General features: G+C 42.1%; 1 protein-coding gene across 1 annotated transcript in view; it reads left to right on the top strand.

Moving 5' to 3' along the window:
• Window positions 1–24,923, top strand: part of PACC1 (proton activated chloride channel 1) — a 119,894-nt gene extending 94,971 nt beyond the window's left edge. The window contains exons 6-8 of the mRNA XM_085612863.1: window positions 2,714–2,858; window positions 6,788–6,895; window positions 24,373–24,923. Coding sequence (XP_085468989.1) covers window positions 2,714–2,858; window positions 6,788–6,895; window positions 24,373–24,534 — 415 coding nt within the window. The 3' untranslated portion in view covers window positions 24,535–24,923. The remainder of the gene's footprint in view (window positions 1–2,713; window positions 2,859–6,787; window positions 6,896–24,372) is intronic.
• The last annotated feature ends 776 nt before the right edge of the window (window positions 24,924–25,699 follow it).

Raw genomic sequence — 25,699 nt, 5'->3', positions numbered from 1 at the left:
CCCTATTTTTCTATTTCTAATCTTGCGATGTTCCTTTCAGAAATATGATGCTATTTTCGGTACCCTGTTGTTTTAAATACTTCCCCCAATGGCGAACTAAAGATAGTCAATGGGGACTTGCCCCGTCTTTTGTTGCTTCACCTGTCGGTCTCTAACAATTGAAGAAGGCCCCCATTTTCATCAGCGGCAGCTATGGTGATTTGAAGTTGATTATGAACAAAACTTGATCGTATAGTGATAGAGCACGCAGATAAGTTCCTCTAATGTAAAAGTGATCTCTGATTAACTGTCGTTCAGGTTTGTTTTGCCAGTTCTAGCGTGCACTCACTCCTTCAGTGTCTCTATTACACTGCAACTCTGGTGCTAAATAGTCCCTATTTTAGATTTCACCTGCAAGCAGCTGTTAGCTGGCTGTTGTCGAAGACCGATTGATGGACACAAACTGATATCTGCAGGGGCTGTGGTCGAGCCCATTGCTTACCATTGTTTATCTTTGTTGGAACTATCATTTGCGTACTCGTCTTCAGTGGCTTTCCTTCCCCTGCTTGTGTTTATCCCATTCCTAGAGTTTTTTTTTTTTTTTTTTATGGAACATTTCATTGATTTTCATAAGAACAGAAAGCAGGCAATCAACCAAGATTTGAGGTATGGCAGCTTCCATGATAATAGTACACAATTCACAAGCTTTGCAAGTCAGTAGGCTTGAATACATTTACGAATCTTTCCTCGTATCTCTACGGCCACAGATGTCACCATCTGCAGACAAGGGCGAAAGCACACATGAATCTAGCATGATCCCTCGATATTGGCACCATGCCTTCCAAATTTTGTGCTGTTTCTGCAGGCACCCGCTGGCTAAATAAATATGGTACTGAAAGCACATACCGTAATCCAGTGCAGTTATCCATCGCTACAGTGGTGGGATTAGGGAGTATCTGTCCCCCTCCAAAGCCTGCCAATCTCTCTTTTTGAAATGAGGAGTTCTAGCCACAATAATGCCATTTTGCATCTATTTGAGTCCAGATGGTCATTTTGGGTTCTACAGGCAATCTTCAACCCAATACCCCACTCAAAGAGGAGAAAGCACTCCCTCCAGAAATGGACAATTACCCTTCAACCCCAGGTTGTGTGGATAAGGTCCCCGATGTGTGGTCTGCATGTTAAACATCGTGGGGAGGAGAGCGCTGAAATTCCACAGCCTATCACAGGTGAGGTTAGTCCAGGGCAGATATTTTAAGTGGATAAATCGATAGTGGGATGTGATGGCCCGCTCTCTTGAGGATGACCACGCCTCTGTCCAGTGCTCTTCAAAGAGGTGTCCCAGATCTTGTTCCCAAACACAACACAACTGGTCAAAGGAGTTTAGGGTATTTATAACTAAGGTGTAATAAATTTGTTGTTATCATATGTTCCTTCAGTTCATCCATCAATAATTGTGACTCCAGTGGACTCAAATCTGGGAGTTCCTCCAGGTCAGTATCGTAAGGAGAGAGCGCATGGTGGAGCTCAAGGTAGCAGAAAAATTGACTACAATGAAGGTCATATTTTTCTTGGAAGTCGACAAATTATTTCATCACTGTGCCCGTCATTACCTCTCCCAGCCGGGTGATACTTGTAATATTCCATTGCTTAAAAACCCACAATTCAGCATCTTGACTGAGTCTCCCTCCGATCCACAGTGTTGTTTCTTTTGTTAATTTGTACCTCCATCCCAAGTCCTTGTTTATTATCTTCCAAATTTTGATTACTAATTGAGCGGTTGGGAGGAGGGAGGACTTAATCGCACCTCTACAGAGTAGGTGTAATATTTGACGTTCCTCCATTGCTCAGAGCAGAGTACTTTTTACCATCCTTTGATTGGATGGCTTGATTCTTTCACCACTCCCAGTCGGGGATCTACTTTTTCCTTTATCTTGCAGCTCTGCAATCAGGTGTTGTTGTTGCCCTCTCTCTTGTGTGCTGCTTCCTGGACTGAAATACCCCCACACTCTTCATGTTGTTCTCCTCAGTTAGCCAGCTTCTCCATTGCTTGCTCTCCCCGCAATACTCCAGCGGCTTCTGTACTTGCCTGCATTTACTCCACCCCCTCCCTGCAACGTTGCTCTCCCTGCACCGTTGCTCTCCCTGTCCCTGCTCTCCCTGCCTCAGTCGTGAGAAAAAAAGCAATGTTCATTTGTTTTCCTGAGAGCCCGTCAAATTAAAATGGCATCTTAGTCATTTTACATCTGCGTATGCATCGTGAAGCTGGGATCCATCATAGCATCACAACGCATACATGCCTATGTGTAATGACGCATGAGCCCATATACATCATTGCACTTTTTTTTTCTGGTGCTGTTGAGCATCGGTAATAATGTTTTGTTTGTTGTTTTTGTCAGTGCTGAACAGCTTTGGCAAAACAGCATTAACAAAGCCAATAGGTCGAAAAGGAGAACAATTGGATTTGCCTGAGCTTGTTTTGATATCGTTTGTGGTTGTTTCATTGAACGTTTTCCTTCCTGGTTTATAAACTGAGGCTCCAATGTCATTTCACCTGATAGACTTGACGGCAAGAAATTGTGAACACACATATCTTGCAGACATGCTTATAAATAAGTTGGTTAATCCTGTAGGTCCCTTGACGTGACTACAATTTGTTTTTACTCGTAATTAAAAAAAAAGTTGTCCAGTGCATTTTAGCCTTGTGCATATGATGTCTCCATTTTTATTTTAGTGCAGACAAAGTTAAATTCATGCAAGGCTGTGAAAGTTCCTTCTCCAGCTGGAAGTTCTCTGGAGGGTTCCGAACATGGGTCAAGATGTCCCTGGTGAAAACGACAGAAGAAGACGGGACCATCTCTGTTGAATTCAGACAGGAGGTGAGCTCAGAAGTTCTTTCCCAGCCTGATTATTCTTGATGTATCTTGGGTCAGATGTACAGCCTCCCGCGTGGATGTTGACTGATGAATGCGAGGAGCTAGATGGGAATTACACTTAAAATGCAGGATGAATTCTGATATTGATGGAGATTCAAGTGATAGTTTGCGGTGTACATAAGTAGTAAATGATGGCAGATAATCACCATAAGGCCCGTGTAGTCTTCCCAGCCCCGCACATTCTTTAATACCATAGGCTTCACCAAGGCCCTGATTGAAAGTAATGTGGAATTCTCTCACCGCACCTGGAAATCCTGATAGCAGAGATAACTCTAGGATGTGGTAGTACATGGTCCTTAAGCCTGGATCAGGATTACCCTCGAGCTCTGAGGCAAAACATCTCTCTGCCTTTACTCCTACACCAGTATAACTCTACTTTTTCTATAGCTGGCTTTTAATCTGATATGAATATGATTTTTGCGCTTTTATTCCACCACCAATGCTTCAAGAGAGGCCCCTGTATTCATTATCCTTTTTGCGAAGAATCGCCATGTGTTACTCCCTATCCTCCCCCTAACAACATAAGTTCTTTGTTTTAAACCCCCTCATCTGCAATAGGACAGCTCCTTTCTTGCATGCATCGGGTATGCAGATCTCTCCATCTTCACTTTGTGAGGGTTTGCACCTCTTTTAGCGGATTGCTGGTACAGAATTTGCACTGACTTTGGTTGCCGCCCTGTACTTTCTCGAATATGTCCTCACCTCAGTTGAGCTGTGGCACCCTCACTCACTACAGTACTCCTTCCTGCTGGAGTCTCACCAGTGGTCTGCACTTGGAGTAAAACAACTTTTTTTCCTTCGCTATGTTAAAATAAAGAATGTGACAAGAAAGAAAATCTTGATAAGTAACCTTTAATTAAGAAACCATCACAACACATTTTTCGATTTGTATTAGGTCAACTTTAAAGAGAAACCATAATAAGGAAAGCCCTAATCCTCTCCAGAGCTCTTATCCTCACCCCATCACTTACGCTAACCCTTATCCTTACCATACATGGAGTCCTTAGCCTTGGACCCTTTCCCTTACCCTAATCTTGTCACCAACTCTGACAATCCTCACCTTTACACCTAGTTTACCACCAAATGTTATTCTTTTCCCAACCAAAACCCGCCTCTAACACTATGCCTCATTATAGTTTTGTAACCTTTACCCAATCTATAATTTCAGTTTTAACCCTATTTTAAACAATGTGACCTTTCTTTTGTAAAAATTGTACATCTCTTCAATGCAATGTAGTTTTTTCTTCATTATTACCTTTCTTCATTATGGCATTTTTTCATTTTGAATTTATTGGGTATTTTTTTTACCTTACTACGGTGTCTACATTTCCACAGTTCCTCTTCCCACAGGTCCTTTTCACTGCCCCCGTACCTCTTCCACTCCCCCATGAACACTTCCTCTACCCCTTGACTTCTTTTACTTCCACATAAGTTGTTTCACTGTATTATTAAATATTTCACTGACTCGGAACCTGTTTACTGAGCACATGGTTTATGTCATTGCCCAAAGAGCCACCAAGTTTTGGGAAGAAGAGACAAATAACAGAAGGCAAGAAAAGGAATCAGTGGGGGTAAGGAGCACAACGCACGAAACAAGCAAACAGGAGAAAAACAACAACAAAAAATGAGGAAAATTACAGATAAAAAGGAATACTTCTAGACCAACAAATAGGTAATTAAAGAAATATAAAATAGTGAGAAAGAAAACACATTGAAGAAAGCATGCAAAATTTAGTTGTGAATATATATTTAATTCAACGAAAATGTAAAAGGTAAAAAGTATTCATGGCAACAAACAAAGCGGTCACCATGAAAGAAGCAGTAGGCAAGAATACAATCAAAGGCAATACGAAATAAAACATAATAAATTGGTAATACCAGACAGTGAACTGATGTCATAAAAGGGGAATGATGAAGAATAAATGGATTTACAACACCTGTAGTGAATAAAATATGGTTAGAATGCATTTTTTGAAAAGGGACCATATAAATAAGTGAAATAGCAAAAAAAAGAGAAATACATCAAAACAGTGTTCCATTTAAATCTATGTTCTTGGGTGGGCTACTTGTCAATCATTGTCCTATCTCTCCTCTCTGTGACCACAGTAAGTTCTAATATGGCGAGAGGAGATCTGGGACAGCCGGGTATTCCTCTGTAACTCGTGTCGGTATGCTCTATGTCACTGCTCTTTGTCTACATCATGTAGTGATCCTACCGCAGGACATCGAAACTTCTAAAGGCTCCGTCCACCCAATTCCTAAGTGTAGAAGGGTGGGGCTGGCATTTCGTGGCCTCTTGTCGCAGCCTGGCACACTGTGCATAAGTAAAGCAGAAGGTACACGCCTACCGATTTACCTTGCATTAGCTTTCATGAGCCACGTTTGGGGAAGAACTGGACTTACTGACATCATCCCCAGACCTTGACCCACATGGGCCTGGCCAACACATTTCTCTCTTCAAGGAAGTGAATTTCAATGAAATAATGATTTAATTTCCTAATTTAGGAATGTAAATTAATTCCTACATGTGAGTGCTCCTAGACCCCTTATGTGTATGGGTGTACAGGGATGCATAATGCAAGCAGGAGATATTTGTTCAATGTCCCTATTATGGCTTCTTTCACTCAGTGAAAAAAGAACAATTGATGGACAGAATGCAGAACAATGTCATACATTCACCCCAGTACAGAGATCTGGGCCTAAATCCATAGTTTTTTTTGCTCACCGTGCCATTCCAGTTTGGACCCAGCCATATGCAAATCGGTCTTGACCCTGTGCCTCATGGGAACAGTCCAGCCCGAACTGCCAGGCCAGGTCCTCCCTGGACTGGAAACAAGCATCATTTGTTTGCGTAGCTTCTTTCACTCAGTGCCTGTGCTAGCTCAAGATGTGCAGAGGGGAAGTGAGTACATAAGATAGCACATTTTGAATGAGGGCTGTATCCAGTTGAGCGCCTTTCTAAGTTATGGATAGGGCCACTGAAATAACTAAATTATGCGACAAAAAAGGCAAACTATGCAGCATAATTCGGCACAATTTGTGGCAGTATTACTTCATTAGTTTGTCAATTTTACCCATGTTAACACTGTCTGGGCAAAGGCTTCACAACAGCAGTCCGCAACTGACAGGTGCCTCATCAGCCTGTGCCAAGGAGCTGCCATTTTGAAGCAACACCTGTCACTGCATTTCTAGTAACTGTTGATCTCTATGAGCTAGAACATTTTTGGGGTTAAAATCTGCAAATTAAGCAGAAGATGATTATTTAAATCAATAATGAAAACCCATTATTTTGTGGAAAACTCAGCAGACTCTCATAATTCCAGTCACATGTTTATGGATAAGAGGCATTTATAAGGACGCCAGTAGACCTTGGAATGTTCTCTACTTTTAGAACATTTGTATATTTTTCTCCTAATCTTTTTACCAATGTGACATGAACATGAACAGTTGACCACCTGCTTATTACCTGCTAATATTCTTGCAAATAAAAATATATCTTCACTTAAATGGAGTTTTGTTTAAAGCTTAGGTGTAGGGAATATGTGAATGTACATTTTTGTTGTTATCCTTTAGAAAAACACATGTGGTTGTTATCCAACCAGGCGGACTATTTTTGGGAAATGGGTCGTCTGAAGCCCACAAATGTCCATACCACTGCGAACTCCATTCTGTACTGAGAATATTAAAGTATAATGGTCAAGGTATCGAAATAAAGAGTGAAGTAGCGTTTGTGGATGCGAACTGAAGCAAATAAGATGTAAAATACGAATATCTGCTTAATGAAGTAATAAATGCTTATGCAAGAAGATTTCACAGCGGTGACACCCACGTATATTGCCTCAACTTCTTGTTTTGTTGTTTTCTCTCCTCAGACCAGCGTGGTTAACTACATTGACCGCAGACCTAATCCATCAAAAAGCGACCAGTTGTTCTTTGTGGTATTTGAGTGGAAAGATCCTTTCATTCAGGAAGTCCGGGATGTGAGTAGACTTCCCTATTAATTTCCATTCAGCCCAATGCTTCTGAATCATGGCGCTACTTGGTTACCAAATACGTAAAGTCTTCTACCTCTGTCCATGTTCGATTTTGAACAGATGCTGTGGTTGTACCATTGTGTAGCAGAAAAAAAGAAGTTTTATTTTTCTTTCAAAAATTCTGGGAGAATATTTCAGCAGTTTACGCCATCCCTGTTTAAATGTACTAATCATGGCTAAGTCATGGATGCCAGATCAGAGATTGAATCTGTCCTATCTCATGATGAGGTACTGGCTTCAGATCAGAACTTCATCCCATCCCCAAGTCATGATGAGACACAAAATCCAGATCCGAACTCCCGCCTGCTGTGTCACATGATGGGACAAAGGCATCATCTGTGAGCTTCAGCCAACCTCCTCATATGATGAGACACAGATGTGACATCACGATTTAGGCATCCCTTTCACACCATGATTATGAGTCAAGCAGAGTGGTATCTCTGGTGTGGGGGAGGCGCGGTGGGCAGTGGTGGAATGGAGTGGGGTGGGGTGCGGGAGGGGAGGGGAGGGTACGTAAAATACTGCTTCTCCTTATTCTGAGTGGGCTGGTGTTTTTGGTCCCTTTAATTCCATATGCTGGACCCAGTTTTAACGGGTGTAAATGGGAACCCAGTAATATCTACAGGAGGAGACATGAGAGCAGGCACTGCAGGCAGAGATGCAGCACGCCCCCCGCTCGACCTCTGGAGAGATCACTGTGGAGCTGACAGTGCTCCTCCAGACTGCCCATGTGCTCTGGCTCCCAACCCCTGCTCCCTCCCCATTCCCAGTGCTTGTACAAGTCTAAACCCTTGACTGCCTCCTACCCACCCTCCCTCTCCAACCGCTCACACCATCATCTCTGTCCCACAGCAGCAGTGCTGCTTGTGAGCGCATCTGCCTGATACCACATCCCAGGCCACAGGCTGAAGCTTGGAGCTAGTTCTGTCCCCACCTGACCCCATCCAGCACCAGGAGGCTGCAGAAAATGCTCTCCTAGCCACTGAGGTGCACCCCCAAACATCCTGCAACCCCCTGGTTCTGCCATCCATCCCCTGACCTGCATCCCTTGCTCCCATTTACCCATGCCACATATCAAATGGAAAATCGTAAAATTCAACAGGTCGTAATCAAGATCACTGTGGAATTAGACCCAGGGAAACTGGGTCTGCATTGTTATTTCTTATTTCGTCATGTTTAACTTGTAATTGGACAGTGCAGGGGTAGAATTACTGACCGGAAGCCAGCTTTTTGGACCCAGCAATTCTAGTCTCCTAGCACCGCCTTACACAAAAGGCAAAGAAGCGTTGCCAACTTCGTCCAGCACAAGGGCAACCACCCGATCAACGCATTAGCTGTTCCTTACACCTCGCTCCGGGAATCCACTCAATAAGATTTCCCCTGGGCCTCGCTCCATGGTCCTCTCTTACTCACAGGGCGCACTGGTCTCAGCAAAAAAGCAGGCACTGGTGCTGCAGGCTCCAGGGTAGTTGGTCTTGAATTCCTTGGTAATGTCCCTTCTCCCATTAGGAAGACTAACAGACCTTGGCCCCCAGCCATGGTCACGGACAGAAGTCTTGCTGTGCTTCTCTACATCACACATCCCGCCTGGCTGCTTGACAATTGAAACTTTTTGAAGTCTCAAGCTCCTCTTATGGTCCATTTGCAGACACTAAATGTGATTTCAAATCTGAGTCTTTGAAGTTTATATTGGAGGTCCGCTTCCCTTTGAAGGGCCCACTCATTGCCCTCCTTTCCTTTTGAAAACAGTCTGTCACAGCAGGAGCGACTCTAAAGCTGGTAGCCCCACACAAAGCTATGGAAGTTTCTAGAATTCACAACTGGATGTCAGCCACAGTGAAATGTGCATCAAAAGGTTACCCCAGGGCGTCAGCCCTACTCTTTATGATTCTCTTATTAGCCCAATCTCCTTCCTGAGAGGGGTCCAGGCCCCTTCCTTGTGACCTCTCTTCGAATCGAAGAGCACCCTTTGACATGTACGGTGGAAGCCTGACTCTCCCTTCTCCATTTTGTCCCACACAGCGTTCAGGAACGCAGCAATGCACTAGTCTGTCTGGGGGCATTCCTCTACCTCCTCATGTTACACCGTGCAAGCCTGGGACTCCCAAAATGGAACCTGTAGTCTGCTGTGTATGTACCATTCACAGGCACACATACATACAGGACCTGCATTTAATATACACACACTACACGGCAATGAATCCTTCATGTACTGGACCACCTACAGCACACTTACACCCAGCACATACATTTACCATGCATGCACTGCACAGCACTATACCCTTCATGTATTGTACCAGTCACAGGCTCACATATATCCAGTACATGCATTTACCTTGCACGCACTGCCCAGTACTGCATTATCCTTGTAGTGTACCCTTCCCAGGCACACATATAACCAGGACAGATACATCACTCATGTGCAGTGCAGCACTTCACAATAAACTGATGTAGGCAAAGGGGTGAGTTAAGCACACAGCAGCGTGGCTGAATGAGTGAGCCTGTAGGCCTCACTCCAGTGACCATGGTTAAAAATTACCTGATCACGCCTACTGATCAAAACACCGTATGCTGCCACCAGAACGCTCATGCTACGTAATTCCTTGTAAACGCAGTAGCCTTTCACTACTATGAGGGTACCGTTTTTGGCGCCCCACCAGGTCTAACAATACTGCAATCCATGAGACAGGCCTATGTCATGGAGCACACGCATGATCCATTCCCCCCCCACACGCACACACACACACACACACTGATATATGAAGGTAATTGTCAACCTGGGCCTCTGCATTTTCTTTAACAGTCACAGATCTCATTAGTGCTTCTCCGTACACGGTGGAAGATCATTAAAAACGGAAACTGGCTATCGTAACCCCTATCCTAAAAATCCCTTTACTGGCCCTGGGATACTCTCAAACTACTGGAATACTCTCAAACTACAGACGAGTCTTTGGCTTGCCTCCTATTACCAAAACACTGGAGACAGTAGTCACTGTGTCACTAATCAGTTCTCCACCCGAAACGCCGCTCCCCCCGAGACAAACCACCTGCTCAGTGACTTCCATGCAGGATTCTTTCCACACTGTAGCATAGAAACCTCACTTCAAAACATGGCAGATGCCTCTCTTTTCATTCTGTCTTGAGAACGTCTGCTCGTTAGGACCGTATCACAAGTCTGTCCTGCCCAGCATTTTTTATTTCCAGATTATGCATTCCAGGTTTGGCTTCTGATTATTTGATATAGAAATCTCATATTCAGGGACGTTCATGTGGGAATGCAATGTTTTAAATATGAGGTCTGATGACTCAGACAGATGGGAGTGATGCATTAGTTCCTCTGTGACCTGTTAGCTGTTGAGTTTAAAAGCCTTGATAAAACAGTTTTTTCAACTGCGAGACACGTGCTGGCTTAATTCTTTTTGTTACAATCTTTATGTATTTGTACATATTGCTCTAAAATATATTATTATTTTTATATATAAAATGTAACAAACTTTCATTGTCAAAACGAGCAGTTTTTCAACCTAATAGTTTTTAATGGTGCCTTGCTATGATTTCTTTCTATATTTTGTAACACCAGAGGAGTAACTGGTGCTTAAGAGGGGTAACTGGTGCTTAAGAGGGGTAACTGGTACTTAAGAGGGGTAACTGGTGCTTAAGACGGGTAACTGGTGCTTAAGAGACGGGTAACTGGTGCTTGAGAGGGGTAACTGGTGCTTGAGAGGGGTAACTGGTGCTTAAGAGGGGTAACTGGTGCTTAAGAGGGGTAACTGGTGCTTAAGACGGGTAATTGGTGCTTAAGAGACGGGTAACTGGTGCTTAAGAGGGGTAACTGGTGCTTAAGAGGGGTAACTGGTGCTTAAGAGTGCTTTGGCGCTGAACACGATCTCCCTATTTACTACATAATGTGTTTGTATAAAGGAAGAGCTACTCACCCACAGGGACAGAGGCCGTCCCTACGCCATTTATTACTGGGCCTCTCAGTTTCATTTGATACCATTAACTACATTATTCTACATGACACCTGGCCAAATATGTTGAAATAGGTGGAACTTAACTTACTTGGTTGAAATTCTTGGTGGTCGCTGGTCTATGTTGTCCCCGGCTTCCACGATTACCTTTGGATTCCCCTGAGGCTCAGCCTTTACACCGAGCCACTTTAAGATCTGCAAGCATCCGTTGGAACACATGCTGTCTGGTCTCAGTGTTAAATATCACATGTAAGTGAACGACACGCAAATCCAGATCAGATGGGAGAATGATATGTTGCCAGCTGCTTAAGGGAACCCCAGTACTGGACACGCCAAAACCGAATCTTACTGAAATTCATAAAACAGATACCATACTTGTGGGTCAAAAAAACTCTTCCTCTTACCTGGCCAGGCCTAATTCTGGTGCCAGCTGCCAAGGCTCAGAATGTGGGTGTCTTACTTGACTAGGATCCCTCTTCTATGCACCAAGTGAATGTGGCCTTCAGATGTCTACGTTCAGATCCACTTCATACACTTCACCCGAAACGTTTCCATGTCCACCTTCCACATCTATTACCAAACGACAGGGCCCGAGGAAGTCCACTGTGAAGTTTTAGTAAATGTCAACTTTGTTCGCACTTTTGGGAAAGGCTGACTAAGTTGACAAGGTGGCCTGGTCTTATCTTCTGCCCCCTGGACAATCTCTACAACATCAGGGAGAAAAACTGTCTTGGGTCACCTTCAACCTTGAAACCCTCAGCGCCACAATGTTCTTAAAATCTGGTTCTGCGACAGCATTTTCCCCACTGCGTCCACACTCTTCTCCTCCCTGCCCCACCTATGAAGTGTTCGATAGTGTCACCTCTTCCAGTAGCAAGATATTAATAATTTCCCATTCAATCTACACCGTCACATTCAGCTTCTTCATAGTTCCAAGAGCTTCGGAAATTTCCATACCTATAGGTATGTGCCTGAACATCGCAGAACGTATGAACGCCTGCCATACATGCTGCTATACATGCATCGCGCTTTCACTTAAGGTGAAAGCGCGATGCATATATAAACAAGTGGCAGACCGCGCGATGATGTGCACGAGCACAGCGTCTGTTGTGCACGGCGTCTCTTCCATTTGTCCTTGGTCCGGTGGTTACTGGAACCTATGTCTCCCTCCAGCAGTGGCTGCAACAATAACGTCGGGTGCGGCAGTCAGGATGATGACGGGTCAGGCTGCGCATCCCAGAATTTGCCTTCCCTCTTAAAGACAAACACTGCTAGGCGGTTAATCTCTGTTGCAGGTCCCTCAGAGTGCTCGCTCCTTGGCGTCACTCCAGGTCTGTTCCGGTTCGCGCTATGGCTAGCAGCTGGTCAGCGAGCAAAGAGCCCAGGAAGTCGCCTACAGACCCAGCAGGCCGCAGTCTCCGTCACGGGCAAGCCGTGCAAGCCGTGTTCCAAGCCTGCGGGCTCCGCGGTCTTCAGTGTGTCACTTGCCGCCGCGCAGGTCTAGAAGCAGGTAGGGTAGTATGCGCTATATAAATGCAATCACAACACAATACAGCAAGCGTACTGTACCATGAAGGATGTCGCCCTCGCAGTGAGGGTTCGGTTCCATGACAGGGTCTGTGCGCCCTTCCATAGATAGCAGAATGCAGCTGTCCTGTGGATTTTATAGCGTACCGTGATCTGCCTGTGAAGTTCAGATACTGACGGCTTCCCTTAAGTCTCATCTGCATCAGCCACGGCTGCCATTTTGCTGCAAGAGGATTACATGGCATCATGTCATTGCCTCGAGCCGTATGTCTGTGGAAGCGGCGGGTAGTGATGCCAGCACTCGGCTCAGAGATCAGAATCACTCCCCTGTATGATGATGGTTAGTGCAGAGTGGCTGCGCCTTGTTAGCACCTAGAAGAGGGCGCCTTTTGCATCAAGCGCATAAATACCCACAGTCTTATCGACGTGTAAGCAGTGGGCTACAGTGCAGTCCTGCATACCTTGTTCACTACACCCAGGGCCTGGGATGGTCTCAACACTTTGAAATATTTTAGGGGAGGGAATTAAACCTTCAGTAAGATAGGAGAAGCCAGAAAAGACATATATGAAAATGTTTTTGCACTGCTCTGAGAAGAGTTAGGCCAAGAGTGAAGAAAATTAAAACTGCCAAAGCTGCACCGCACCACTGTCATGGCAGGGAGTCAAGCAACTGTGCACCAGTAGGGTGTTGCTCACAATACTGTGTAATTTACGTAGGTAATCAAACCAAACACAGTGGGCCGGCTTTATTCATCTATTATAGATAATACACAGTCAGTGGTTCAAATGGGCAGAATCGATCAGCACAACATGCCTTCTGCCACTTTTTGGTACAAAACGCAACTTTATCTGAAGGGGTAATGCCGACCTCGAGGTTTTTGGTAAACAAGCATTTGCAATGCACTAGGTCTCGCATTTTCGAAACTTTGACCTATTGGTATTGTAAACGACAATGCTTTTTATTACTGCAGGTTTTTTAAACATAAATAAAAGGCATTGTCATTTACAATGCCAATAGCTCAATATCTCGCAATTGCGAGACCTATTGCATTGCAAATGCTTGTTTGATATTGCTATTGCAATGTGCATTTAGTGCAACATGTCTTGTGGCACTAAGGGAGAGGCATTTATGGGAACCAGGAGCAATACTGAGATGTAAAAGGTAATCCAGGATGAATCCTGTTGCATAGAAGAAATAGGCTCTGGAGTGTAATTAGAGACCATGCAAGATGGCTCAGTGAGTTAAACGCTTGTCATTAATAAATGTGGTGAGCAGCAGGTTTAAATTATGGCAAGGCTAACTCGGCCTTCCATCATTTGGTGGTTGTTATATTTAGTACCATTACACTGGGTAATAGTAATACTTGTTATGTACAATGCTTAGGAAGAGAAGAAGTGTGGTATAAAGTGCTATATAAAACAATAATTTCCTATAAAGAGTAATCGTCTTATGTGTGACTGTAAAACCTTTGAGACCTCCAAGATGATGCTCAAAATATAGGAATGGATCCAGGCATAACAATGAGTGTAGGCGCTCACTAGAAATCGATAGTGAGGACTTGTTTAACGAAGGCATTGCTGCAACAGTAGGAAAGTAATTTTACTTCTGTACACAGTACTAGCCGGCCAACATATTGAAAAACCTGTTTTAATATGGGCAGCATTGCAGCAGGATGCGGTCAGGTTTAAGAAGCATTTGGGCCACCAGTCCATGGCTAGACCCATGTTGGAAAACACAGTTGTGCCCACACAGATCCTCGAAGGCAGACAATACCAGACTAAATTGGTTAAAAAAGAGCACTGTCTGCATCCAGACTTGCGTTTGCTAATAACTCGTAATCATTAAATTAAAGATGCATTGGGGTTTCTTGCTGATGTTGTTGGCTTTTGATAACTGCCAAGAAGATCTTGGGCCTTATGGTTTGGTTTTGCTCCCGAGTTACAAACTTATCGTCCTAAATGTTTCAGTGCATGAATTTGGTGCTTGGCAAGTGTGTTCTGGTGTCCCATAACTTCTGGTTTGATTGCTGCACAAAGAATGTTGTGTCATAAAGTACAAGACAATGCCGAGAAGGAAGTCTTGAAACTGGGGAGAAATCAGAGCCCAAAAAATGAAGCCTAGATGCGTTTGTACGAATCTAACTTTCTTTTAAATTCAAGAAAAGGTTTATTGGAAAGATTATTATGATCATAAAAACAATACTTCATATATGCAGTTATTTGTTAATACATAAATACATGAAGATGTAATAAAGAATAACGATATATAATATCCATTAAAATAGTAAAAGGATAATATAGAAGATGATATGAATACAAACAAAGGTTCACAGAAATCGTAAATAACAGTACATGTCAAAAATACACAATTAAAATTTAAAAAAAAAATATATATAGATATATATAATAGAAAATGATAAATTAAACATAATTATAAATAAACAATAGGAGGTCACGGAGGCTTGGTCACTTCTTGTTGTGAGGGAGCAGGTAAAGGAGTTTTCTTCACGATATCGTCTAGAAATTGTGTGAGTGGGCCCCAAAGGTGAGAACGTTTAGTAGCAAGAGAGATAGGATGAACGAGTGCTGTATCAAGGCGATGATTGTGACATACAGCATACCACCAAGCTAAATAGGACAATTTAGAGGAATCTTTCCAGTTTTTTGATATTTGCTGAAAAGCTACAGCTATTAACAAATCAATAAGTGGTAACTGAGATTGACTTGTTTTCCGGTCCGGTGTTAAACTACCTAGGAAAATGTTTGTAGGGGAGAGTGGAATTGTGGTGTGAAATATAGTGTTGATTTGGTGCCAGACCTGTTTCCAAAATATAAAAACATGTGGACATGTGAAAAGCATATGATGGAGATCAGCGTGAACCTGGGAACATGTCCAGCAAGTGTTGAGATTTGTGTTGTGTATTTTATGTAGGTATGTGGGAGTAAGAAACAATCTGTTGTAAATAAAGAAGAGTGTTTGTGTTGTGCTGGCCGCTCTGGATGATTTCCTAAGTTTTGTCCAAATTCTGTTCCAAAAAGAGATAGGCCAATTTGTTCCCAGATCGGATTCCCACGAGAGTTCCACTTTGGTTTTGTCTCGGATCTCAGGAGGTACCATTAAACGGAAATAAATGGTGGACGCTTTGGGCTTTATGTGCAAAAGGTTATGCCATGGGAAAAGGGGGTGGGAGGGTGAAGAAGGTGAAGATTTGAGTTTAGCATAAGTATCAAGTATTGCTTTCTGCAAGGTCAAAAATTTAGGTTTAAAGGAAGAAGGCAAATGATAAAGAGTTTGTAATTGCGTAAATTGAATGGGTGTGCCCTGATCTAAAAATTGATGAACCCAGAGTAGACCTTTATTTCTCAAAGCCTTCCAAAATATAGGTTTCCTATTGAGAAGGATTTGTTTATTGTGCCAAATTGTGGAATTGAGAAAAGTGTCTAAATTATATACTACTAAGTGGGGTGCAGTGGATAGTAGTTTACAGGATTGCTTAATTATGGGAGTAGAGAGCTTTTGTGGTTTGCGAGTAAAGGAGAGATATTCCTGAAATGAAAAGGGAGCTAAAAACGAGGTCTCAAGATCCACCCAGAGAGGTTTATCTTCAGATTGATTAGTGATCCAATTTGATAGTTGTCGTAACTGAAAGGCTTTGTGATAATTGGAGAAATGGGGGAAATTGACACCGCCTTCAGATTTTGGTCTTGTTAATTTCTGTAACGCCATTCTTGGTTTTTTAGCATTCCATAAAAAAGAAATCAAAATAGCATTAATCTTTTGAAAGAATTTAGATGGAATGGAAAGTGGAATGTTAGAAAGGATATACAAAACTATCGGAGTCAACATCATTTTGATTGTGTCCAGACGACCCCACCAAGAAAGATGAAGGGGATGCCATCTTGCGACCAAAGTTTTAAGTTTGGCAGAACATTTGTCTATGTTTAAAGAGATAGATGTCTTTATAGAGGGAGAGAACCAGATACCAAGATATTTTATATGTTTAGGGCTCCAGGTAAAATTGGAGATCTTAAAATCATCCTTAAAGGTGTATTTGGTTAAGGGTAATATCTCACATTTTCCTCTATTCAGTTTATAGCCAGATACCAATCCATAGGCCTCCACCTCTCCCATGAAAGCTGTAAGTGAAGATTGTGGTTTGGAGAGAAAAACTAAAATATATTCAGCATATGCTGCAAGCTTAATTTGTTGAGGATCCGAGACAAAACCTGTGATTGAGTTATTCTGGCGTATTCTTGAGAGAAAGGGTTCTAAGGCCAAATTGAAAAGAAAAGGGGACAAGGGGCATCCTTGGCGTACTCCTCGTTTAAGATTAAAGTAGGGGGAGATGAGGCCATTGGTAGATATGGCGGCCTTGGGCTCAGAGTAAAGTAGGGCTATTAAAGAAATGATTTTCGGTCCAAACCCAAACCACTTGAGAGCGTGGAAGATGAAAGGCCAGTAAACCCTATCAAAGGCCTTTTCTGCATCTAACACAATTGCTGCCAAGGAGTCCGGATAATGTGATGATTTAGATAAAATGTCAAAGAATAAGCGTGTATTGTCAGTGATGTTGCGACCTTTGACAAAACCTGATTGTTCTTTTCCAAGCAGCATGGGAAGATATGGTTCTAATCTTAGGGCTAGAGCTTTCGAGAACATTTTATGATCTACGTTAACTAAGGATATAGGTCTATAATTCTTACAGTAACATAAATCTTTATCAGCCTTTGGTATTAGACAGATCAAGGCTTCGGAAAAAGAGCCAGTGGAATTACGGGAAGAGATAAAGGAAGAAAGAAGAGTGTGTAAGTGTGGGAGTAATAGATGAACGAAATGTAAATAAAATTCCACTGTGAAGCCGTCTGGGCCTGGGGCCTTGTCTTTTTTAAGAGTTTTTAAAGCATTTAACAATTCTGTTTGTGTAAGTTCAGCTTCCAAAGAGGCTAAATCTAATTGGGGATTAATATGTTTTTGAATCGCGGAGAAATATTGGGATATGTCTGTATCTGAGGGTGTGTTTTCTGGTGTGTAAAGGGATTGATAGAAATGTACAAATTCTTGGAGTATTTCAGTGTCTTTGAATTTCGGTGCTTGGCTATCATCGATAATGGAATCAATATGAAGTTTCTGTTGTTTAATCTTTAGATAATTGGCTAGGAGTTTTCCTGATTTATTTTGGCCACCATAATACTTTGCTGAGGATTTCAGTAAGTATAGGGAGGCCTGTTCGGTAGTGGACTTGTTAAAAGCGATTTTTGCAGTGATGAGATCTTTAAGGGAGTCCTTCGACTTGGAGGTGTGGAAGGAGTGCTCAAGTTTTTTAATCTTAGCAAGAAGTGTGTTATGTAATATGCGGGAAACTTTACGTTTATTTGACACAAATCTAATGATGAAATCCCGAGCGGTGGCCTTAAAGGCGTCCCACACTGTATGAAAGGAGACATCATTCGTTAAATTAATGTGAAAAAACTCTTGAGCGAAAGAGGTAAAAGATGAATTGAAATTAGGGTCAAGGAGTAAGGAATTATTGAAACGCCATTTTTTTGGCAATGTGGATTGATTTAAAATGTCTAATTGAATTGAAACAGGTGCATGATCCGAAATGAGTATAGGGCCTATGTCAGCAGAACGTAAGGATTGGGAAATGTTGCGGGAAATAAAAATATGGTCTATCCGAGATTGTGTTTGATGTGGAGAGGAAAAAAAGGAGTATTCTCTTGTGGATGGGTTGCAGAGGCGCCATGAGTCTAATAAGTTTCTTTGTTGAATAGTTTGTGTGAAAACTTTGTGTGGCGTGTTTGGGATAAAGGGGGATTTAGAATTTCTATCAATAAACGGGTCCATCACTTGGTTGCAGTCTCCTGCAAGAATAAAGTTTTCTGATGGGTACTTGAGCAATAATTGAGACATACGAGACCAAAACGTGGCATCACCGCTAGTAGGGGCATAAATGTTAAGCAAAGACAGAGGGGTCTTCCCCAGCAGGAGGTTAGTGAGAATCCACCTACCCTCTGTGTCGGATTCTTGAGATACAAGCTTGGCATTCAGTGTTTTGTGACAAAGAGTTATAACCCCGTTCCTTTTGCCATCTCCTGGTGAGAAAAAGATTTCACCAACCCAATTTCTTTTGAGTTTTAGTGATTCTCCTTCGGTAAGATGTGATTCTTGCAGTAACGCAATATTAACATCTAATTTGGAGAGGTGAGATAAGACTCTCTGTCGCTTAATGGGGGAATTCAAGCCTCGGACGATCCATGTGACAATTTTCAAAAACATTTGTGAGATGAAAGTAATAAAAACATAAGTGAACCAATAAAATCTCGTAAATTGTGAACGATAGTACATGTGAAAAATTCAGCAATAGAAACTATAAAAAACATTGAAGTAAACCTTATATTAGGTATGAAGATATTAAAAGTTAAAACCAATTGAGAGAAGCTGAAAAGGTGGGAAAGATGAAGAAAATGAAGAAGCAAGATTGGAAAAAGAGGCAAATGATAGAAACATGTATGATAAGAAAGAAGAGGGAAAAAAGGAGAAGGGGTGAGAGCTGTAAAGAAGAATATAAGAAAAAGGATCATATCCACAAAGAAGTCAAAACAATGGAAGGATGTGGGGGGGGAGGCCACATGGAATGATGACGTACCCAGACTCCATGAGGTAAGGCGGGGAAGACTTCGGGATGTAAACAACATTCAAAACTAAAAGGTCAAGCACATGAGGTTAGGTCCTGTGTAAAAAGAAACAACAAATAGTTAATACAAACAGGATGGAATATGTCGACACATTATGAGGTCATAATGTGAAATGGAAGAAGATAGTGAGAACAAACAGACCATTATACCATGACAAAAACCATTCTAGAATTCTGTAAGTAAAACAACATACTGAAAAGCTAAACCCTATTCCAATATATAACAGAAGAAGAGCTATTTAGAGATTCATGAGATCAAACAAACCATTATACCATGGCAAAAGGTATATTAAACTTCTTAAGTTAAAACAGCACACTGAGGATTTAATCCCTATTCAAATATATTCCAGACAAAAAACTATTTAAAGCGAGTGCTGGAAATGTCCATCTTTTCTGGTCATTGTGCATTGTGGAAACTCTTCAGCTTTGTTGGGTCCTCATAAGTTGTGGTGTTATTGTTGAGAGTGACTTTAAACAAGCAAGGATGAAGCAATCCGAAACGAGCTCCAATTGAACGCAACGCTGGACGCATATTGAGGAATTCTTTGCGTCTATCTGCTGTGGATTTGGCGTAGTCTTGCGAGAAGAACAGTTGATGACCTGAAAATGAAATACGCTTCAGGAGCCTAACTGCGGAAAGCACTTTGAGGAGGTCCGTATACTCAAGGAAATATAATATAACCCCTCTTGGTCTTTTCGTGCTTGAGGGTGTTGAATGCAGTGGGCCCAGTCTATGAGCACGTTGTATATTGAGAGTAGTGCCCTCCGGTAGATTTAGTACTGTCGGTAGAAATTTTTGAAAGAAGGAGATGGGATCCGATCCCTCCGTGCCTTCCGATAATCCATAAATGCGAAGGTTGTTGCGTCTGTTTCTATTTTCAAGGCTTTCAACCTGTTTTTGCAAGGATGTAATCTGGGAATGAAAGATGTCTACTTTGTTGTAACATGCACTTAGAGTTTCAACATTATGTTCAACCTTGGTGACTCTTTCTTCCAATTTTTCCCAGCCATCGGTTAAGATTTGTATTTTAGAATTTGTCTCTTCAACAAATGGCCGCAGAGCTCGAATTTCCTCCAGAAGGAGATCCATGGAGACAGACGAAGAAGGCTTGGGTGGAGAGGGTGGATTTTGTTTAAGGCGTTTAGTTGCTATTTTAGTAAGAGAAGAGGAGCCATTGGTCGTATTCGAAGAAGCAGCTGTTTTGGGCGTCGATGTTTGGGAGTCCTCCATTTTAATGAAGTTCACACGTGACTTTGAATGGACAATAAATCTACGATGTGAAGATATTTGCGATGAAGATACTTTTTTTAACCTACCCATGCAATGGGGAGAGTTAAAACCTATAGAGACAAGATAGTGTAAAACTGCAAGGTATAACTTACGTGCGTAATTCCACCTAATAATAGTGGGCAAGGCACACCGTAACAGAATTTGTGTGCATTTGGCGCATGACAGAATATCAAAATATACATTTACCAATAAGCATGAAGTGAAATATAAAAGTGATATCTGTATGCTTAAATGGAATAGAATGTATGTATGAAATGTAAGTCACCACAATACATTACAAGCGTGTGTCTATGCCCAAGCAAACCATATCACATGCTTAGCTTAATACCATATCCAATAAAGTCACTTTAAATAAAGAATCTCGTGGTACACTCATATAACATTGTAGGTTCTGAGAGAAACACAGCTAAGAAATGCAGATATTTGCACATACACATATTAGCAACACAGGAACAAGGTTGCTGAAATGCCCATCTAAAGCCTGTTAATACAAGCGCAAGGGAGTAATGTCCAAATTCACTTTTCAATATGATTTCTAGTGTGAAACAACCATAATCAGTGAACCGGGGTCAGTAAATGAATAAAACATTGCTCCTTTCTGAAGAAATTCAGAGTGCGATGCAGACTGCTTTGAAGCCACATTTCTCATTCAGTTAGTCAAGAAGCCATGTGTTTCACAGAAAGGGCATTGCAGGGCAAAGTGAGGCAATAAATCACTGCAGAATTTAACTTTAGAGTTCTTCTCATGTTAGTTCAATTTGTTAACCTCCAGAAATCTATGCTGCCAGTGAAAATGCAAACTGAAAGGAAACCGGGCTCTCCCAGCGCGTGAGCGGCAGTTAAGCAGCTGTCACAGATACCTCAGCTGTGAGCAGAAAGGTTAATAAAAAGTCAAAGCTTGCCAGAAAGAAGACGAAAATACTTCCATTTAGAGGCTCTTACATTCCGACCATAACTTATGCAGTTTTGCAGACCTTCAAGACTCCGGTAAAGCCAGAAAATCCCTCAGAAAGCCCCGTCACCTCAAGCGAGTCACAGGAATGCCGCCATCTTCCTCGGGCTCAAGCCACGCCCCCCGAATCTAACTTTCTTAATGTATGAAAACAGCATGTTTTGTTCTTGTACGATTTGGAAATGTATGGGTAAAAATGTGCTGGTTGCAATAGTTGTATACTTAAAAGTTAATGTATGAAAACAGCATGTTTTGTTCTTGTACAATTTGGAAATGTATGGGTAAAAATGTGCTGGTTGCAATAGTTGTATACTTAAAAGTTCTGTCGATTCTGATCATCTGTGCATCTTTGTGATGTCTGATGTGTGTCTTTTCACGCTTTTTAGGAGGCCTGAGGTTTTGTTTTCTGTATCCGTTTGTACTTTGCAACCTCCTTTCTCTCTGCTTTTTGTAATAAAAAAGCAGTTTTCCTTCTTTTTTCTTTATATAATTTGTAGTGACATTTCTTGTGGAAATGTGCAGCTTGTGAGGATTCTTACAGGCAAGTTCAAAAGGCTACCTGGCATGTGTAATTGGTTCACTACAGCATACCTGTGCACGAGGACTGCACAGTAGTAAAACCAAGGCAGACAGTGGGAGGGTGCGCCTCAAGCCATGGTTTGTTTTAGAGTTTGCGAACACCCATAATCTTGTGCGTCTGTGGATGTTCGCAAACGTACTCCTTTGCGACCCTTTCCCACCCTGGAAATAGTCAGAGAGTTACACCAGCAAAGGACTGAAGTAACTGCTCTCCCACGGAGGGGGAGGGTGTCTGGGGAAGAACACCTCCCCCACGGCTTCATGGGGGAGCAAGGGAAGGGGTTTCTCAGTGGAAACAATAGTATTATGACTGGAAAGCTGGGAATATTGAAAATGTTTTTAAATTGCCGAAAGACGTACATTTTCAGCCTTGCATAGGCTTAAGATACAAGATTTATTTTTCTGAATCGGGCATGGTTTGTTAGCCTGTTTAATAGGTGTATTAGGTTTCTTTTGTCCTAGTTCAGCAGTTTGTTTTTTTGTAGCAGAGTATTATCTCTGTTGATTATTATGTTTCCTTTTAACAATGCCTGTTATTCAATCAAAAGATACGGCGTAAGGACACCTTCACTGTGCCCTCATCGCCCTGGAAACAAAGTCCCCATGCGACACAGTGAGCCACATTGTCATCATGAGAACTCGAGATGGGGCCATCACCGAGGCATTCGTCATACATCTCGGGTGCTCTATGGGCAGTAACGCGAGAAATCTGTGGTTTAAAGGCCAGGGTTCCTCCTTTGTCCAGTGTAAATGGGAAATTTGCCATCAATTGCACCTGGGATGCAATTCTAAGGATAGCATATTGCCATAGGTTGTATTTAAGAAATTTGCTTAGGTTTTAGCTAGCATCGGGCATGCCTGAAAGAGGGCGTCTGGAGGGCTATACATGATTATTTCTGCAGTAAGCACCTTACTCAAAACAAAGAGGAACTTTACATCGGAGTAACTCTCTTCTATAGAAGAATGCCTTGATCTGTGGTACAACCAGTACCATACAAGCAAAAATAGAGTAAAATACGGTATCTATGTCTTAATCCTGTTGTTGTACCATACAGATCAGGCATTTTCACAATAGCTCAAGAACCTTAACCAAACTTGTCCAAGCGTGAAGATTCAGCAGATGCAGTACGCAGGCGAGATTCTCTGAACATACCAGGCATTAGTGTCCGACTGAGCATAAGGCACATCTCATTTCATAACAGAAAGATTTGGCTGCATCAAAAAACTGCAGTGAGGAAGAGAGACTCCAGTTGAGGTGCTGATAGGGGGACTGAACAGCAAGTGAGATCCTGGTCATGCGTAATGGCAGGAACCCGTGTTGTGATGCAGACAAGAAGATATGACATGTGATATCCCATATAGCAATATCTGAGTGGTCGGACTGGAGTAGAGAGAAGGCAGTGAAGGGTTTATCCAACCTAAACATTCCAAAGCAGTTGTTAAACTTGAGAAATGTAATTCATAAACGTTGACAAGTTGAACACATGCTTTCTTCATAGCTCTTATTTAAGTTTTTTTAAGGTCAAGAAATACATATGCCTTTGCACCATATTAAGTATAGCCTTCCCTGCTTCCTCCCCTCTATCAGTAGTGTACAGTGATTGTAAATCCAGAAATCTATACATACATTGTTCAGCTTTATCTTGGAACTCTATAAGATTTTGTAACTTGTCAACGCACCATACATTCTTCTACCTAATGACTCTAACCATGGATATTGCCATACCACTGGCCTATTAAATAAGTCTCCTAAACTGAGTCTCAAAAGCACTGTGCATGCCGGAGACGCCCCCTCTTCTCCTCGTCTGTCTGTACAATGTCTCAGGTCTCAGGAATATCCATCTATTGCAATAACTGTGTCATATCTTTATAGTTAAATTTCCCTTCTGCCATTAGGAGTAATGATACAGAGAAACAACACATCCTGCTACAAACAACTTCCACCCTGTTTGTTAGGTCAGGAACCCCTCATGTACACGAGTTTCTCTCACCACAGCTGTCCATTCTTTTTCAGTATCTTTGTGTTCTTGCATTTTACACACAACTTTATTATGGGCCTTCACTGGAGACAGTAAGCCCAGTAGTTCTGAAGAGGTGCATGCATTTTCCAATCTTGTTTCGTGTTGTACGCCAAGACACCAGGTACTCCTTGGTGCAACAAGTTCACGGCCAGGAGGTATATAGAGGTTGTCCTGGTCCTGCACTTGAGGCTAGTTCCCTCAAAGTATGGTACCTTGGTGATTTGTCCCCATGTACAACAATTGCCTGAAATGTGTACAAAGGGGTGTGCTTCACAAAAGGCACATGGTGCAGCAGTGTCTAAAGTGAACTGATGTCTGGGTGAAATGGAGCTGGAGAGCAAAACTACAAATCGATGAAAACCTCATCTGTTGTATTCTTTTTTTCAGATCATCACTGCAAATCCGTGGAGTATGGTGGCCCTCCTCTGTGGTGTGTTCCTGGTTTTGTTTAAAGCAGCAGATTTTGCTAAACTGAGCGTGAGGTGGATGATCAAAATCCGAAGACGGCATTTGAGAAAAAGAGCTCGAGAACTAAACCACATAAGTTGAGCTGATACATAGAAAATGTCCCTTTTGTGCACTGGATGAAACACAGTATTGAAAGATGAACTTTGTGCCTATTGACTTCACTCAGGAAGAAAACGTGACTTCGTAGGACCAAGCAGACTGAGCATTGGGGGAGTGTGTCCTCTTGCTCTGCTGGCACGCCGAAACAGGACAAAAATATAACTCCCTTTGACCTCGCAGGGTAGCTCTTAATATTATTTTTAATCCTAAAACATGTGGCATATCTTGGAAAGAATTCAGAAGCTAAGCATTCAGACTTCGGTGAAAAGAAATCTTAACCTATAAGAAGATTTTGAGTTTTTTTATGAAACATGTGCTATAGGTATGTGTCAAACATTTTTATGATGAGTAAATAAGCATATTTTACATAATTTTGCAATGTTGGATTTCTCGTGTATAACAGAGGAGAATAGGACAGATCTGAACCCCTAATAGAAACAAATATGTATTTTTAACAGAGGTCAAATAGCACTAGCATCTGTGGCTTAGAGAAGAGCAGCTACAGCTTAATAAATGCCATGAGTTTCACTAAAATCACATTGCAGATCTTGGAGTGTGCATTGGGTGTCTCTAACGAGTGTTGCACTTTCCATTGACTTTAAGATGTGTACTTTGCTCACTGAACTTGTTCAGTGTGTAATTGAGTCGTACAGCAGTGAGTTTGTAATAAGTTCCAGGAAATAAGGAGTTTCTTCTGTATTGTTTTTCAAAATTTGTCTGGTGCTTCATACCACTGACAAGGCACAAAGCACTGCTGTTTGCATCAGATACCTGGGACCTCTGGAAACTGTGTGGTTGTAAAAGATTGTTGGATCCGGAATGGGAGATTTTGGGTGTGTCTGAGGTTTGAAGACGGGCTTAAAAAATGGCGCTGTCTATGTCGCTCCACATATGAGGTGTTGCGGAGTGCGTGAGAATAGATAGATCTGCTCATGCATACCTTTTAATTCGAATAGTTGGTTTTCTTCAGCCTGTGATTAGATGGATGTGAAGACCTAGGGTTTTAGCTTTGTCTGGAATTCTCATTGTTCAAGCAAAGAGTGTATTTCAGTGGCTGTCTGGACTAAGAATGAGCTGCCACCAGTTGGCAATTTTTTGCTTTTTGAAGAGTGTAATTGCTAAATTTGGGGCACACCTGGATTGTACT

The sequence above is a fragment of the Triturus cristatus genome, chromosome 6 (assembly GCF_964204655.1).
Source record: "Triturus cristatus chromosome 6, aTriCri1.1, whole genome shotgun sequence".
In the NCBI taxonomy this organism is placed as follows: Eukaryota; Metazoa; Chordata; class Amphibia; order Caudata; family Salamandridae; genus Triturus; species Triturus cristatus.
The sequence above is the reverse complement of the archived record's forward strand: the minus strand, read 5'-3'. Positions and strand labels throughout refer to the sequence as shown.